The sequence below is a fragment of the Mchenga conophoros genome, linkage group LG1, assembly GCF_057382185.1.
Source record: "Mchenga conophoros isolate Kocher_MC1m ecotype Shallow Benthic linkage group LG1, M_conophoros_male_GT1.1, whole genome shotgun sequence".
In the NCBI taxonomy this organism is placed as follows: Eukaryota; Metazoa; Chordata; class Actinopteri; order Cichliformes; family Cichlidae; genus Mchenga; species Mchenga conophoros.
In genome coordinates, this window is record NC_140526.1 from 3,507,320 (window position 1) to 3,523,227 (window position 15,908).

At 45.8% G+C, this 15,908-nt stretch overlaps 1 protein-coding gene across 7 annotated transcripts in view; it reads left to right on the forward strand.

Moving 5' to 3' along the window:
- Nucleotides 1-15,908, forward strand: part of fhod1 (formin homology 2 domain containing 1) — a 50,571-nt gene that overhangs the window by 20,569 nt on the left and 14,094 nt on the right. For 2 of the 7 annotated variants that reach the window (XM_085284431.1, XM_085284505.1), the window contains exons 4-12: nucleotides 7,343-7,410; nucleotides 9,855-9,960; nucleotides 10,871-10,965; nucleotides 11,041-11,152; nucleotides 11,341-11,435; nucleotides 11,513-11,656; nucleotides 12,118-12,587; nucleotides 13,922-14,029; nucleotides 14,576-14,665. In XM_085284431.1, coding sequence (XP_085140557.1) covers nucleotides 7,343-7,410; nucleotides 9,855-9,960; nucleotides 10,871-10,965; nucleotides 11,041-11,152; nucleotides 11,341-11,435; nucleotides 11,513-11,656; nucleotides 12,118-12,587; nucleotides 13,922-14,029; nucleotides 14,576-14,665 — 1,288 coding nt within the window. Of the gene's footprint in view, nucleotides 1-7,342; nucleotides 7,411-7,719; nucleotides 7,780-9,854; nucleotides 9,961-10,870; nucleotides 10,966-11,040; nucleotides 11,153-11,340; nucleotides 11,436-11,512; nucleotides 11,657-12,117; nucleotides 12,588-13,921; nucleotides 14,030-14,575; nucleotides 14,666-15,436; nucleotides 15,464-15,908 lie in introns of those variants that run through there. The other 5 variants (XM_085284678.1, XM_085284769.1, XM_085284349.1 and 2 more) reach the window with 4 other exon arrangements.

A 15,908-nucleotide genomic window follows, 5' to 3' on the forward strand; every position in this document is an offset into this window, starting at 1 on the left:
CTTGGTGGAAAAGCAACATGAATCCTTTGCCCTTCACGCAGTCTAAGTGTGGGAGTTCAGTCAGGACGGAGGAATTTCAGCAGCTGCGTCTGCGCTGCATCATAGAGCAGTTATAGCTCTCTATAATCCCGGCACGTTCCCTCCTCGATGCTCGGCCGCGGCAGTGAAACTGTGGCTGTCTGGTGGCCATCTTGGGTCAAAGATGGGTGTCTGAGTGACTCGCGGTCCTCTGAGAGACAGAAGTAACTTTAAGCGTTTTATCTTGAGCTGCTGTCAACAGGTGCTGACGTTCTCAGTGACAACAAATAATCTTGGATAAGCTACGAGGAGCTCACACGTTTTCACCTGATACACAGCATGTTGTGTGCTTCGTTACATCGAAGCGCTGCAACAGTTGCAGATACACACGAAAGCTGAATACAGCAGACTGAACGGTTCTTTAAACTCAGGTCCAAAGCAGGACCATGTCCACTGCACACATCAGATTAAAAACGCCTTCAAAAGTCTTTGGAGCTAAATGGCATGCAGCATTAAATGGCTCACAAGTCGTAGCTGTTTGTTAGCTCAGCAGGTTTAAAGGGCTGATCTGAGGTCAGTGCAGGAGAACTGTTTCAGTTCGCTCCTTCATCTCTTCATCACGTTAGAAATGTGATGGAAAGCTGTTTATATGTGTGATAAACTACAGGTGCAGGCAGGAAATGTCTCTCTATATAGCGGGACACAACCTCATTTCCTGTGCAGACAGGAAGTAGAAAGATATAATTAGAGGTGGAACCACTTCCTTGTTGCTATAACAGATCAATACTTTTGCTCCATAATAGAAGGAAATATTTAGTACTGATTCTGGATAGTAAACAGAGCAACCGTGAGAGAAAGAAACTGCTGGTTACTCAAACAGGCTCCATGATATTTTGGGATTTTTAGCTGTAACTCAGTCATGAAGTTATTCTAGCGGAGTGCCAAAAATAGAAATGTAGAGAAAATAAGCAGGATTAAATGCATCCCATCAATCATCGCAAGGCATTGATTGTTGGCTTTATTTTGGCGGGGTTGTATTCTTCTGTTAGTATTTGCAGGAAGTATTTGTTGTTTGTTGAGAGCTAAAGCTGACCAGCTTTTTAAATGAACAGATAATTAAAACCTGCAGCCTGCTTTGCTTTTTTTTTCTTTCTTTTTTTTCCCATCCTTAAATATCTGACTGTGGATCTACCAGCTGCGTGTCGGGTAGATCCACAGTAACGTTGCTTAAAAGTGTTATTTATTGCTGCCAGGAACGGAGATCAGCACATTACAGGTCAAGTGTTTTCTGGGTGGAAGTTGTGTGGCTTAAGTTACTTGGTTGTTGTTGTTGGGGGGGGGGGGGGAATACTAATGCGAAAAATGACCAGGGGCTGTGACTTCCCGTTGATCCTGTTCGTGTCGCCGGGCAGGTTTCAAGGTCACTGACAGGGTAAGCGAGTCTGTAGAGGCTTGCAGGTCTGACTGCACTCAGGTGTGACTGCAGCTTTGTGGGAGAGGCGGTTGGACTGTATTTGACTGTATTTGGCCCGGACACGGAAAGGATTGACAGATTGATAGCTCAAGTTGCCGGAGTCTTCCACATTTTTCTTACTGCGCGTGTTTGATTTTGGGTTTCCATGTAACTGTGCAGGCAGCCGCCTGATGGTTATCTTCAAATTTCAAATTCAAATTTTATTTGTCACGTACACAGTCATACACAGTACGATATGTAGTGAAATGCTTGGACAACTGCTCGTGACCTAAAGAAAACAAAAAAAGGAAAGGCTATGAAGAAGCTCCTCCTCAGTCTCTCTGTGTTGGTCTTCAGGGAGCGGAATCGCTTTCCTGACCTCAACAGAGAGAACAGTCTGTTGTTGGGATGGCTGAGGTCCTTCACGATCTTCCTGGCCTTGGTCCAGCACCGCCTGCTGTAGATTGAGTGCAGGTCAGGGAGCTCGGAGCGGATGGTGCGCTCAGCTGACCGCACAACCCTCTGTAGAGCTCGTCTGTCCTGCATGGTGCTGTTCCCGAACCAGGTTAAGATGTTTCCCGCCAGGATGCTAATGTTAATGGTCTGCAGCAGTGAAGTGCAGTGCTTCCAGAGGGCGGACAGCCCAGTCTGACCCGGGTCAGAATATTACCTGAGTCTTAATGTGAGCTACAGAACTGCAGCTCGCTGTGTCAGTAAACAAGCCTGGCTTTCTCTGCTGACTCTCTGAGTTCAGGATTCATGCTCTTAGTACGCCTCCAGCCTGCTGCTCCCCACTCTGCCTCTTCAGCATTAGGCTAACATATTGTTGGTGGGATCAAGTACAGGAGCATGTTGGGCCTGAGCTGTGACACAGGGCGGCGTCTGATTTTCATGGTCTTCCTCAGCCAGTCATTAAAAATATGACACATCTTCTAATATTTGTAGTACATAATTAAAAGTATTGAACGCACACATAGGTGAGAGCACAGCCTGGATCACGTGACCCTGAATCCTCCCTTACTTATGCTGCAATATGTGTAGGCTGCTGGCGGCTTCCCATGATGCACTGTTTCTTTTTCACTCTATGAGCTTACACACCACTCTGCATGTAATCATCAGTTATTATTCATCTCTGCCTCTGTTCCACAGCATGTCTTCCTTCTCTCACCCCAACCAGTCACTTCAGATGGCCCCGCCCCTCCCTGAGCCTGGTTCTGCTGGAGGTTTCTTCCTGTTAAAAGGGAGTTTTTCATTCCCACTGTCACCAGAGTCTTTGCTCATAGGGGGTTATTTGATTGTTGGGTTATTCTTTGTATTATTGATGGGCAGGGGTGTCCAACTCCAGTCTTCGAGAGCTAGACCAGTATTGGTTCCCTCAGCAAACTGGAGCTAGAGTGGCTCCTGTGACTCTGTGGTGAAGCGAACACTCACCCCTCTGACGTCATCTTTTTTATTTTTGGCTCTGTGGTGAAACACTGGAGCGGTTGTGAAATATTTTAGGACTTGTTTCCATTCAGCTCCATCTTTGTCATCCCAGATGTGCAGACTGACTCTGGGCTGATTGGAGCCTTTGTTTTAAGCCTCAGAGCTGCAGGAGGCCGTCGGGGCGGACGTTGGTAAAGCTCCTCAGATTGAGCTTTATTTGTGTTCGTGTCCGCTGACAGGAACCCAGCAGCGGCCCCCTCCCCCCGCCTGCCTGTGTCTGCACCTCTGTAATCTCCCTCACTCTGTTTGTCTGAAATATCACCAACTATTCATCTGTCAGCTGTAATTTAGTTTGAAATGATAAGTCGCCTCTGCCCACTGAGGAGTTTCAGTTGAGCCTCTGAAAGACGAACACACCAGCTGCAGCTTTAATGTGAGACACAGGAGCAAAGTTTGGGGAAGAACAAATCATCCCACTGCAAACCATCAGAGATCGGTGACCGAGTAACAGAGGGACTTCTACAGGAGGTGTTACTTGTCCTGGCTCTGATTCTCCTATCATCGTGCACGTTGGTTACCAACCAGCAGCTCCTAAAGAAATCAGGGTCACAGTATGCTGTAACCAGCTGACCAATCAGAACAGCTGGAGCTTTTCATGTGTCGCCTTAAAGAGACAGGAGCTAAGATAAGAGATGCCCCCTGAGCGTGACCATTCAGGTTTATCTTCTATATCTGTACGCATCCGCAACAGAAAATAGGCCCGAATTACAGTCATGTCCAAGATTTTGTGGCCATTTTTGCCTTTTGGACACCTGCATAGTGGATTGATTGATTGATTTATTTATTTATTTATTTATTTATTTTTGGCCTGTCCCGTTTGGCTCTTTTGCCCTCAGAATTGTTGTCTAAAGGCAAAGAAAGATGCCCAACGGATTTACTTTACCAAACTGACCATCCCAGCCTTGCCGTAATGGTCCATTTGATTCACCTTTTATTGTTTATTTTATTTTCACTTACTGAATACGGGACAGACTTGACTGGGGGAAAGAAGGGGAGAAAGAAAGAGGGAAAGAGAAACAGCTGAGAAGAGGGACGGGGGAGAAGGGCAAAAGACAAAAACCAACAGAACGGGCAGAGAAAAAAAAATGCATATATCAATCACCTGGATCACCTGCTGAGAAAGAAAAAAGAAAACAAGCAGAAGAGAACAAGAGTAATAGAATAAACAACATCACAATGATATATGGGAATATGACAGTAAATACTAAATGTTAAACATTATTGTGCAGCACATAAGATCAACAGAACACAGTGTGCTTTGAGGTAGGAGCCAAAAAGGGTGTAGTTTGTGGGTGTGATCACCCGTGTGTACACCTGTGAGCATGGACGTGCTTGTTTTTTGTTTTTTTAAAAGGTTCCTTCATGTAATGATCTGCTAGAGGGTGTGGGGGGGCCACAGCCCCGTCCTCCAGGGCGTGACTGAAAGCAGATTTTCACCTTTAAATTAAGCAGTTTAGTCGAAGTAGTGCTGGTAGCTGGTAGAGGCTTTCAAAGCTTCATAATATTTCTGGTGGAAACCCCACTGTCAACTCTGTCACCATCTTAAAACCAGGACTCGCAACAAACACACAACATCCTCTGTCTTGTTGTTGTGATTGTTGCCATGCCAACTGCAGGCTGGCTATTACATCGTACAAACTCAGTGCAGATGCAAACCGATGAAAGTGGCCATTGCAGGTGTGTGTCCTCACTTTCCCTGCAGGTGTCGGGAATCGCTCCTGCGACGCTTTCTTCTGATCGTGCTGACGAGCAGCTTTTCTGGATGGCTCTGTCAGATTTAGAAATGTCACACCGTCCGCTGAAATATTTCTCCAGCCGTTTAACATCAGGCTGCAAAGCTGTTCGTCACAAGTTTCTATTAAGCCCCTGTTATTTCTGCAGGGCTGGCGTCACTGTAGCGCCGAGGGCGATGGAGGAAATGTGTCTCTCCACGCTCGTCCACCTGACATCCGTCTCCGTCTGAAGAGAACTCTGTGCACGATTGTGTTTTGATAACATGCAAACATCCCTCATCATTAAAGAGGCTCTTAACTGTCTGACGTGTAAACACTGAACTTCCTTGATTTGGTTAGATGTCATAGCTGCCAGCCAATCACACTTGTATAAAATCGATCAGTCAGTATTTGTGTACGAGCGGCTGCTGGTGATCGCGGGCCATTCAGGAGTGATTTATGTTTATGTGGCTGTAGCGACGTACACCTCCCGTGACTTCCTCCCTCTGCGATAGGCCCTGGTTACTGCGTGTTTCTATTTATTTCTGTTTCATATCCCTTTTTTTTTTTTTTTTCCTTGCTTTGATTTGTGTTCCAGAGTCAGTTTCTCATGAACTCTTATAATCAGTTCTGTTTCTCTACTTTCACTCAAACTGTCTCCAGTTTATTTAGCTTCAGCATCAGATTGAGATTATTTCCCAGAGCTCTTGAGGAATAGAGGAGACGTCTCTGAGCACGATGCTGATACGTTTCTAATGTCCCAGACAGTGTTGACCTTTAAGGTCAGTACTCTGAGTGGACACACAAATCGCATTGCAACCAAAAGTGTCTGACTGGTATATAACAGATGCACGCAGCTCTCAGGTGCATGCGAGACCGAAGCACAAACTTCTTAGACGAGCTGTAACAGAAAGCAGAGTTATTGTCAGATAATTGTTCCTAAAACATGGTGTGGAGGCCCGGTTCAGAGGTGTAGCAGTTACAGCTCCCTGTATCATCACGGCGGCACAATCAAAGCAGCCAAGCCCTTAAATTTAAGATTTGACCAAAACAGGTGTTTTTAAAAAGGTCCTGTTGTGATTAAAGTGGAAACTATGCATTTATTTTGTACCAGGCTATAAATATGCCTTTTAATGCTGAAGTTGGATTTTTTTGGGAGTCTGTGGGGATTGACTCATTTTTGGTGCCAGTCTCAAGAGGCCTGAGCCTGAAGGCTCACACGTGGTTACGAGGCCGCCTGCAGGACAGGGGGCAGTGTTTCCACAACCTGCAGTGGTCCAGTCAGACTCTGGAAACCAGTAAAACCTGAACATATTAATTGTGGTTCTGCTGTAAGAAAAAAGCTAAGGCTCCATCTAATGGGAGATTAAAAAAATAAATAAAAAGTAGAAAGGAAGTCCTCTCCCGGCTCCCCAAAACAAGGTCAGAACACAGATTTATGGGGTCATTGGTGTCACCAAAGAGGACACGGGATTGGTTCAGCTTGTTTGTAATTAGGATTATGAAGCGATTTGCATGAAATTTTCTGAGAAGTCTGTCTTGGTTACATTGTAGCTGATTCAGAGCCAGATATTGACTTTGATCTTTAATTTTTGTGTTACAGTTTCATAAATTCACAGAAGAAGGTAACGAAAAATTGTGAGACATCAGTTTGATGCTTTTTGACGCCATTTGCATCTGTCGTGGAGGAAAATTTGAGCCTTGGTGGAGCTTTGCATACAGGTGGATGACAGTGTCGCTGACCGACCATGACCATGAAACTGAGCAGAGACTAGTGCAAGCTCACTCCTATAGACTGAGTGCTGTTTACAACTGAAACAGCAGTTACTGGCTAACACGGGCAGAATGTCAAGTTTCACACAGAAATTCCAAAGTGTGCTTAAAGGCAGAGCATGCAACTGAAACTGCAGGGGCTCACTCATTCATTCTGGTTGTAAGATGCTTGTGGTTGGTGCACTGAGCAGTGGAAATAGAGTCAGAAAACGCACATTTTAATTGAGCTTTTTAATGAGTGTGGTCTCCTCTGCTGTAGCGTCTTTGCACCACCTGCTGTTTGTTTGATGAACTGCAGGTTTGTTTGTTTTCTGATTGCTCGTGTTTGTGTTGTCGTGGACCTGAGAGTCCTGATCTGACCTGACTCAAATTTCAGAAACCTGCACCACTCCTCCTGGATTAAAGAGACCTGTACGTGCACATCACCTGCACAGGTGTAGTCTGTGTTTAAGAGCAGTAAAGACGCTTAATGTTCATCTAAGTGGAAATCAGTCATTCCTGCTCAGCTCTCTGCAGAGATTCACTGTGTTTAAATGAAAGTAAAAGGAGTGTTTGAGGATTTTGTGCAATTGATGATATTTGAACGATATTTTGGTTTAGATTCACTTAAACTGTTGTCATCAGAAATGAGCCTTTTCTTCTGAATGGCTACATTTCAAACATACCATTGATACTGAGAAAATCAGAGGCTGTGGTAGGGGGTAAAAAAACTGGAAATTGTTGTTTTTAGCCCCCCCATCTCCATCCTCTGTTTAAGGGAAGCTTTGTAGGTTAAGTTAGGTTAAGTACTAAGTGCTGTGCTTAAAACTTGAAGTCAGGCTTGTGGTACTTCCACAGTATTGACGTTTTTATGTCACCACTGGTTATGAAGTGACTTCCTGCATCTGTCCTTGTGTTTCAGAGAAACTTTACAACTCCCAGGGTCCAGAACTCCGGCGGTCCCTCTTCTCTCTCAAACAGCTCTTCCAGGTAACACGCTCACCTGTCAGAACTTTACTTCTCGTTTAAGCACAGCTCAGCTTACACTCACGTGAAATGATTTTACCGTGTTTTCCGCACTATAAGGCGCACTTAAAATCCTTTAATTTTCTCAAAAATCGACAGTGCGCCTTATGTATGAATTCTGGTTGTGCTCACTGACCTAGAACCGATTTTATGTGCTACACAGCGCTTAACAATCTGTCAAAAAAATTTTGGTAAGTCTTTGGTAAGCTACGAAGCTGCACTGCTTGATGGATTGTCAGAGCACTACAGCTACCATAGTCAGGAGTCTCCCAGAGTAATCTGGGTCCTAAACTCCGTCCTTTCAAGTCCAAAACACTGCAGCATCACTGAAAGGTAAAACCTGTGCAATTTCTTTTGTCTTTAATAAAATGATCAGCGTTGCTGCTTTACCAGGTGTAACAATTAAGTTTAACATCCAGGCATCCATGAAAACAGAATTTATTCAATTTAATGGAGTTAGAAGTTGGCAGGAAGTTAACTTGCTAGCTTCCACCTAAACATGATATTGCATGTTCTGACTGAGAGATTTGTGAAAAAATTCAAACGTACAGCTCTGTTATCACTTCCAACATAAATGAAGACAGAAAACTAAACAGCAGTGACATTTGTAGGGTTACTGAAGTTGGGCTAGCTGCTATATAATGATGTGCTACGTGATCGCTAGCAACACAGCTATGTTAGCATAACATAAACGCAGTGAAGCTGGAGGATGAACTAACGCTTTTCCACTGGATAAAAGTGAACTCGAGGGTTCCCGATGGTTAGAGACAAATGCAATCGCATGGCAGGATGCTTTAAACGGACCAAACTTCAGTCAGGAGAACAACTGAGATAATCCATCCACAATACGAGGTTAGTCATTAATATACTGCAACAACATGGGAACAGAGCAGCTGCCAGAGAATTCAGCATTAATGAATCAATGGTACAGAAGTAAAAGAAGCAAAAAGAACAAGTTGAGTAAAGTTGATTTATCTGACTGTTTTGTTTCGCTTAATGTGCCTTATAGTCCAAAAAATACTGTACTTTTCAGCTGAGGTCTTGATTGCATTCGTCTAGTACAGCGGTCCCCAACCCCCGGGCCTCGGACCGGTACTGGTCCATGAGTCTTTGGTACCGGGCCGCGAGAGTTGAGGCTCAGGTCTGAAATGTATGGTTTTCAGGGTTTTTATCGGTTTTCAGCGTTATTTTTGTCATCGTGTTTATCGGTAACTCGGTTTTCCTGGGTCTTTTTACGTGTGTTATAAATAAATCTTATTTTTTTCGGTACCGGTACTAGTTTTATTTTGTTGTATTTATCCGTGACACCTTAAAGGCCGGTCCATGAAAATATTGTCGGGCATAAACCGGTCCGTGGCGCAAAAAAGGTTGGAGACTAGTCTAGTAGTCTGAGCTAGAGCCTGGGAGACGCCTGCACCTGTTGTTTGCTCTGTGGCTGTAGTTTTAGTTTCTCTGGTTGCTACGTAGATTTTTTTAGGTTTATTCTGATTAACATTAGAAAAAAGAATCTCCTCTAAAAGTGGAAATAATTAATGGCAGCCACCTGATGTAGTGTCTTTGGCTACGATGATGTAAAAACGTCTTAAATGCAAACCAGCTGTTTAAAGCTTCAAACAAAAAGTCGAACAACCCTCTCGGATCTGTTTATCCTGCATGATTAAAGGAAATGGGTCACACAGGTCACACTGCTGCTGGTTCCTGTAATATCTGGTAATTATGAGACAGTCTTCAGATTTCTTCAGTGGCCGTTGGCATGAATGTTGTAACTGCAGCTGACTCTGACACAAAGTCAGACTCACAAGAACGCACACGTTAGGAAAACAAGTGACTGCAGGAGCCGAGTTTGGTGTTCCTGATCAAAGTTCATCAGCGAGTGGCTTCTTACTGCTCGAGGCCACTTCGAGGCATAACAATACACTTCAACACCACGTTCCCACACTTGCCTTCCCCACGCTGCAGCACTGGCATTTCAAAGGCAAAATATGAGGAAATATTTGATTATTATATGAGTTTGATTATATGAGAAACTGGCTTCACCCTGAGAAGCAGCTGCGGGGACATCCTGTTTCTATATTAATCCATCAGCAAAGATAATATAAACACATAAAGCACAAAAGTCACATGAGCCATATCTGTGAAACGACAGACTCTGAAGGTCAGCACATAAACTGGCCTGAAGTTCTTGAGATTAACTGTTGACATATTAATGTGTTGCTTCATGCTTCTGTCTGTGCGAGCTGTTGTTACCTGTGAGGAGCCGCTGCCTTGCAGGCTAACCTCAGGGAACAAAGGTCTGACTTCACTTCAGTATTAAAAACAAGCTGCAGTGTGACTGCCTCTGCAGCAGGAGCTCTGTCTCTGTAACACCGGCTGGAACGGTCTCCTAAACGAGTCTTTTCTGTCTGTAGGATGATAAAGACCTGGTTCCAGAGTTCGTGGCCTCTGACGGGCTGACGTGTTTCATTAAAGTCGGGGCGGAGGCCGACCACAACTACCAGAACTACATCCTGAGAGGTGAGACTCCACCGACTCTGACTGAGGATTAAAGGGAGGCTGTGAAACCTTTGAATGTTTGCGTGTGCGCAGAGATGCTCAGAGCACAGAGGTCAATCACATAAGGTGAAAAAGCATTTGTAAATCCCAAAAACGCTCCTCTAACTTCATCGTGCCTGAGCTGTCACACGGCTGAACACAGATCTGTGAGAAGCCTGTCTGAAGCAGATATTCACTCAGTGAACGTGCCTGATGTGAAGGTTTGTGTTTAACTGTAGGACTATTTAGTTTTTGGTCTAACGCAGCTCATAATCCTGCAGGTAATCCACCTGCTCGGGCGTTTAGGAGATCTACAGTGACACACGAACATTAACACCAGCTTCAGTTTAACAGGAAAATTGATTTAGTTTAATTTAATATCAGAAGGTTATAGTAGACGAACTCGAATATTGGTTCAGTTGATGCAAAGTTTAGATGTGTGTTGTGTTTTTTAATGGTGAGATTTGCTGTAAAGCTTACTGAGGTTACTTTGAATTACAGCATTTTGGATCAGCTGGAAGCTTTTAGTATAACTGGAAAAGGAAAAACAAGCCCAGAAGCACAAATGTGTAAATTATTGTGTCAGCTGCAGCACTTTCTGCCCAGCAGGCACAATTTCACCCAAATGACAGGAACGCAAACAGTGGCAGCAGTGAAACTTGGCGCTTTCGCTAGGAACGTGCCGACGGCGCCAGCGCAGAAGCGCAGACCTGGGGCCGCGTGCTCGGATCGGCGCATGCTCTCGTGTTCGGTCAGAATGGAAACGGAGCTTCGGCTTCACAAGTCCAGCAAACCCACAGAAAGCTGAGTCAGCGCTGCAGATTATAGTCTGCAGCTGCTGGAGCCTCCTGTGGAAACGCCAGCGCTCATCCATCGGTCTGTGTGTCCTCAGCTCTCAGTCAGATCATGCTGTTTGTGGACGGCATGAACGGAGTGATCAACCACAACGAGACGGTGCAGTGGCTGTACACGCTGACGGGAAGTTCGGTGAGTCCTCGGACCTCAGAGCAGTGGTGCGACGCCACCTGCTGGTCAAACACTCAACACGTTTTTCTGTTTTAGTCTCGCCTGGTGGTGAAAACTGCCCTGAAGCTGCTCATCGTCTTTGTGGAGTACTCGGAGTCCAACAGTCCTCTGCTCATCAGAGCCGTCAACACCGTGGCTGGACAGAGAGGTGCGCACAAAAACGCAGATGATGGTTTTATGTAAGATCACATATAACGTGTCTGTAACGTTTACTCTCATTAGCTGCTCCATGTGACCTATCACCTCTTCCTAGACGGATGCCCTGAATGTGACGTGGGTAGCTTCACCAGGTGCTCAGCCGTATGATGATCACGTGTTTTTGTGTGTGTCTGGCAGCTGCGAAGCCATGGAGTTATATGATGGAGGTCCTGGAGGAGAGGAACGGCGCCGACACGGAGCTGCTCGTGTTTGCCATGACACTCATCAACAAGGTAAGCAAAATTTCCAAATGTAAGCGAGAAGGTCAGAAGTTGGGAAGTACAAACTCACTCCTCCGTGTGCTTCTCAGACTCTGGTGGCGCTCCCGGACCAGGACTCGTTCTACGATGTGACGGACAAGCTGGAGCTGCTGGGGATGGAGGCCGTCATCCGCAAACACATGAACAACAAGGGGACGGAGCCAGACCTGCGGACGCAGTTCACCATATACGAGGTAACGACGAGAAACGGGGATTTAAATACATTTCCATTTTTGAGGAACACGTGCTGCCTCCAAACAGACGTCTTTTTCAGTGAAAGTCTCTCGGTGAAAGCGCCCTGCCAGCAGGTCCTGAGTGCTACAGCTGCCCTGCTGTAGTTCAACCTTTAAAAACATTTACTGTTATCAATAAAAAATCGTGGCTCCATCTCGGCTTTATTTGCATTTTGCACAACATCCCAACATTGAGTGCTGATACGGCGAGATTTAGGATGTGTGTGCACAGTGATGCCGCTTCAGTGTGTAACGAGCAGCAATCGCAGGATTTATGGCGCTAATATGAGAAGCATTGGATTTATGAGCCGCACGTCTGTAACCAGCACATCATCATTCAGTCATGTGACTTCTGTTACCCCTTATATGAGGGATCTTAGAGCATGCTCAGTCTTTCTGTGTGTGTGTGTGCGTGTGTGCAGAATACTCTGAAGTACGAAGACGGTGAGGTGGATGACTCCTCCCCCCTCCTACGTAAAGAGAGACGAAAGTTGGCGACCGGCGAGCAGGACGGATCGAGGGGCCGCCGCCACTTGTCCAGTCAGAATCTTCTCAACGCCCGCACCTCGCCCACGTCCTCATCTCCCTCCACCGCCCCAACCACTCCTACCCTCTTCTTGTCATCTTCTGTCAACTCCTCAGTGTCACCAGCCACCTCCCCCGCTGCGTCTCCCACAGTCTCCCCCGCTGCGTCTCCCACCGTCTCCCCGGTCATCTCCTCCCCGAGCCCCACGGCAGGTCTCGGCAGCAGGGCCTCGTCCCCGCTGGCCTCCGAGCACAGCAGCTCCTCCTCCAGTCCGTCCGGATCCCGGACAGAATCTCCACTGCCGCCCCACATGTCCCCCAACGGCACCGTGGACACGGAGCAGGGAACAAAAACGCCGCCAAGCCCGTGAGTTCACTCTGCTCGTGACCTTTACCTCCTGATTCTGATCATTAATAATCAATTAGACTAATCAATGAGAGCTAGTATAACATTCAACAGCTCCAGACGTTTCGCTAAACGGAGCCCAAGTAGAAACCTGAAATCGAGGCAGTAGCGAAGGTTCAGATGTGCAAGCGTGCTTTTCTGCAGGTTTGTGGGAGGAAACGACCTGAAGTCCTTCCTGCAATCGTGACTCTCCTGCAGGTCAAACGCCGTGTCGGCTGTTAATCGGAGGCAGCGGTCAGACTGCGTCTCCCTCGGGTGCTGTGGTCTGCGCCGTCGCCTTCTCCCGCTGCTCAGTTTACCAAGTTTAGCCCGACAGACGGAGCGAGGAGGGGGGAAGACGGGGGGCGTGTTTTGTTTGGAAGCAGCTTTTCTGTGAGTTCAATCAGCAGGAATGTTTGTCCTCAGCGGGTAAACCTTTCTGCTCGTGTTTGGCCTCTGCAGAAACGGGCGTTTAAAGGGACGCCGGCAGGTTGAATGTTAGTCGTGTTTTAGTCATTGCAGAGCCAGAGGGGAAACTGGTTTCAGTCATTCTGGGTTCACAACCAAGACTTGTTCGAGTTCGTGAAACCGTCATGATCTATATTATAATCTAAACACCAATCAGCCATAACAACAGAAACACTGAAAACGGCTGACGTGAGGAGCAGCGATCCTGTCACTGCAGAGGAATGTTTTGCTGGGAAACGTTGCATCCTGTTCTTCATGTGGTCCTTATTTGAACATGTACCACCGCCTGGAGAAACTGCAGGCCTCGAGGGCCTGCAGGTTTTAGATGTGTCCTTGATCCAACACAGCTGATTTAAATGTCTAAATGACTTCCTCAACATGTCTTGAAGTTCTCCAGAGGCCTAATCATGTGATTGAGGTGTGCTGACCCAGGGTGAGATCTAAAACCTGCAGGACACCGGCCCTCGAGGCCTGGAGATCCCCACCGCTGGCCTAAACATTCTAAGTTTTCTTGTTTTAGTTAAGTGACTGGTTTGATTTTAAAAACGGGTGTAAATATTTTTAAAGGTGATTATTGTCATGATGGCAGAATAATCAGGAGGATTTTCCAGTTGTGGTGATTTTCAACAAATCACACCACCGTGGACGCCTTCTCTCACCTCTGGTTATGTTTTTTCTTCCTCTTATCTCGGGCTCTTTTTCTGTTTGGGGTTTTTTTTTTTTTTTTGTTTTTTTTCCCCCCTCATCTGGGTGTCTTGGTGTCGGTTCTGTCTCTGATTTAACCACCGATTCCCTCCCCCCTCTCTCTCTCTCTCCCTCGCTGTGCTGTCCTGCATCTTGACCACTAGGAGTCGCTCTTTCCTCAGCCACCACATGTCGTCTCTGGGTCTAAGCAGGAAGTCCAGGTTCTTCTCCAAAACCAGCTCCATCTCTGAGGAGCATCGGGCCGACTGCAGGTCTGTAGCACTGAGACCGACCTCAAACCTGCAACCAGGACTCCTGCCTGTCTGCTGTCGACTAACAAACACTCTGCAGTCATGCTCGTGCTCCCTGCAGCACTCTGTCCGCTGCCATGCCTTCAGTCCCTTTAGGATTCACAATCACTGTCATTATTTATTTTACGTTTTGTTGCAAAATCACAGACCAATAACATGCGTTTCTCACTATCATGTATATTTCTCATACCACACAAGCTTAAGGCAACTATTGTGTAAACTGGTGTAGCTGAACTTTTAGCTTTCAGTCTTACTCACATCCACTCTGCTGTCCACACAGCTCTGTGAAAAACCTGCTGTAACAGGAACTCATTAAGGGTTCATCTAACATCTGGTCACATGTTCCTCACTGACCAGCCAGACGCTGACAGTAGCACTGATTTTCTTGATGGTCGCTGCAGACGTGGAGCAACACACACACACACACACAGCAGTGGTGGAATGAACTGGCAGAGAGCAATGTTTTTAAAGCAGTCTCACTCTCTTCTGTGTGTGTGTGTGTTACAGTCCATCCTCGCCAGATCTCTCTCTGCGCGAGAATTCCCAGTCGAATCTGCAGCAGCTCGACAACAAGACGGAGCCCAAAACTAAAGCGAAGTAAGTGAATCAGTTGATTTTTGGGGGGGGCGCTCTGTTTTTTCTGTTTGTTTGTTTAACGGACGGTTAAACCACGCGTCTCTGGCATCGCTGTGCAGGGTCATCACTGCAGGAGGGATCAGGTTTAGCCTTTTAAATGGTCCAGCGTTGTTCTGGAACTTTGTGGGTTATTTTAATCTGTGACCTTCATTATTTTTCTTTTATAAAAACTTGATTATATTCTGTGTTTAAATTCCTGGCTGATGTTTTCCCGTTCAATCCCGTGTATAGAGCATCCAGATAATTTTATGGAAAATGTAATTATTATTTTGAGATGGATTATGTCAGTTTTCCTGGATAATTTCCTGACGTTGTTTTTATTTCTTTCTAAAACGATACTTTTTTAGGACTGTTTCTTTATCTTATCTGTTATCATCTTTATTGCGATCTTTTAAAATCTGACGTTTTTATCTTTTTGGATCATTTTAGTTGAACTTTTTCTTCCATGTTTAAGTTGTTGTTGTCTCGTTACCTTTTCTTTTAGTTTTTTTTTTGTCAAAGATGATTTTTGGCTCTGATTTTCAGTTTGATAAAAACTGTGACGATGCAGTAAGAAGGGCTGCAGACGGTAAAAAGTTCAGCCGCAGCGTCTTCGCTCTCGCCGTTATTACTCTTTACTCTCTGCGCACTTCCTCTTTCAGTTATAACATTATAATGTGTTGTCTGTTTGTCTCTCCTCCAAAATTCCTGCTCCTTTTTTTTTTTTCCCGTCTCCTTTTATTCCTCTCCCAGCTCTGGGGAGGATGAGGAGCTCCTCTGGTAAGTACACGTCTCCTCCTGCTCCTCCTCATCGTCCTGTGTGTCTGTAGTCGTCAGTCTGGTGTTCAGCTGCATAAAATGAGTCTTTGACTAGTAACACTTTTGTACATCAGGCTGGATTCAGGTGCTTCGATAAGGGAGGGGAACCTTTAACTGACCTCATTCATCTCTGTGCTGAACACTTTTCTTTTCAGGCTCTATTTGTTTGGTTTCGGTTTCTGCTTTTTTACGTGATTCTCTGGATTGTCTCATTGTTAGAAGCTGGGCCACAGATACAGAGGTCTGACTTTGAAGGGGCTCCTTTAAGGGTTTTTATGCAGCTGAGCACCTGTCAGCAGGTTTTACGTTAAAGTAGCCGGTTACCAGCATGCAACTGCTGCCTGAACAGGATGATGAAAGCCTGCTGGTGTGCGTGTGCGTGTGTGCGTGTGTCATGCTCAGATGT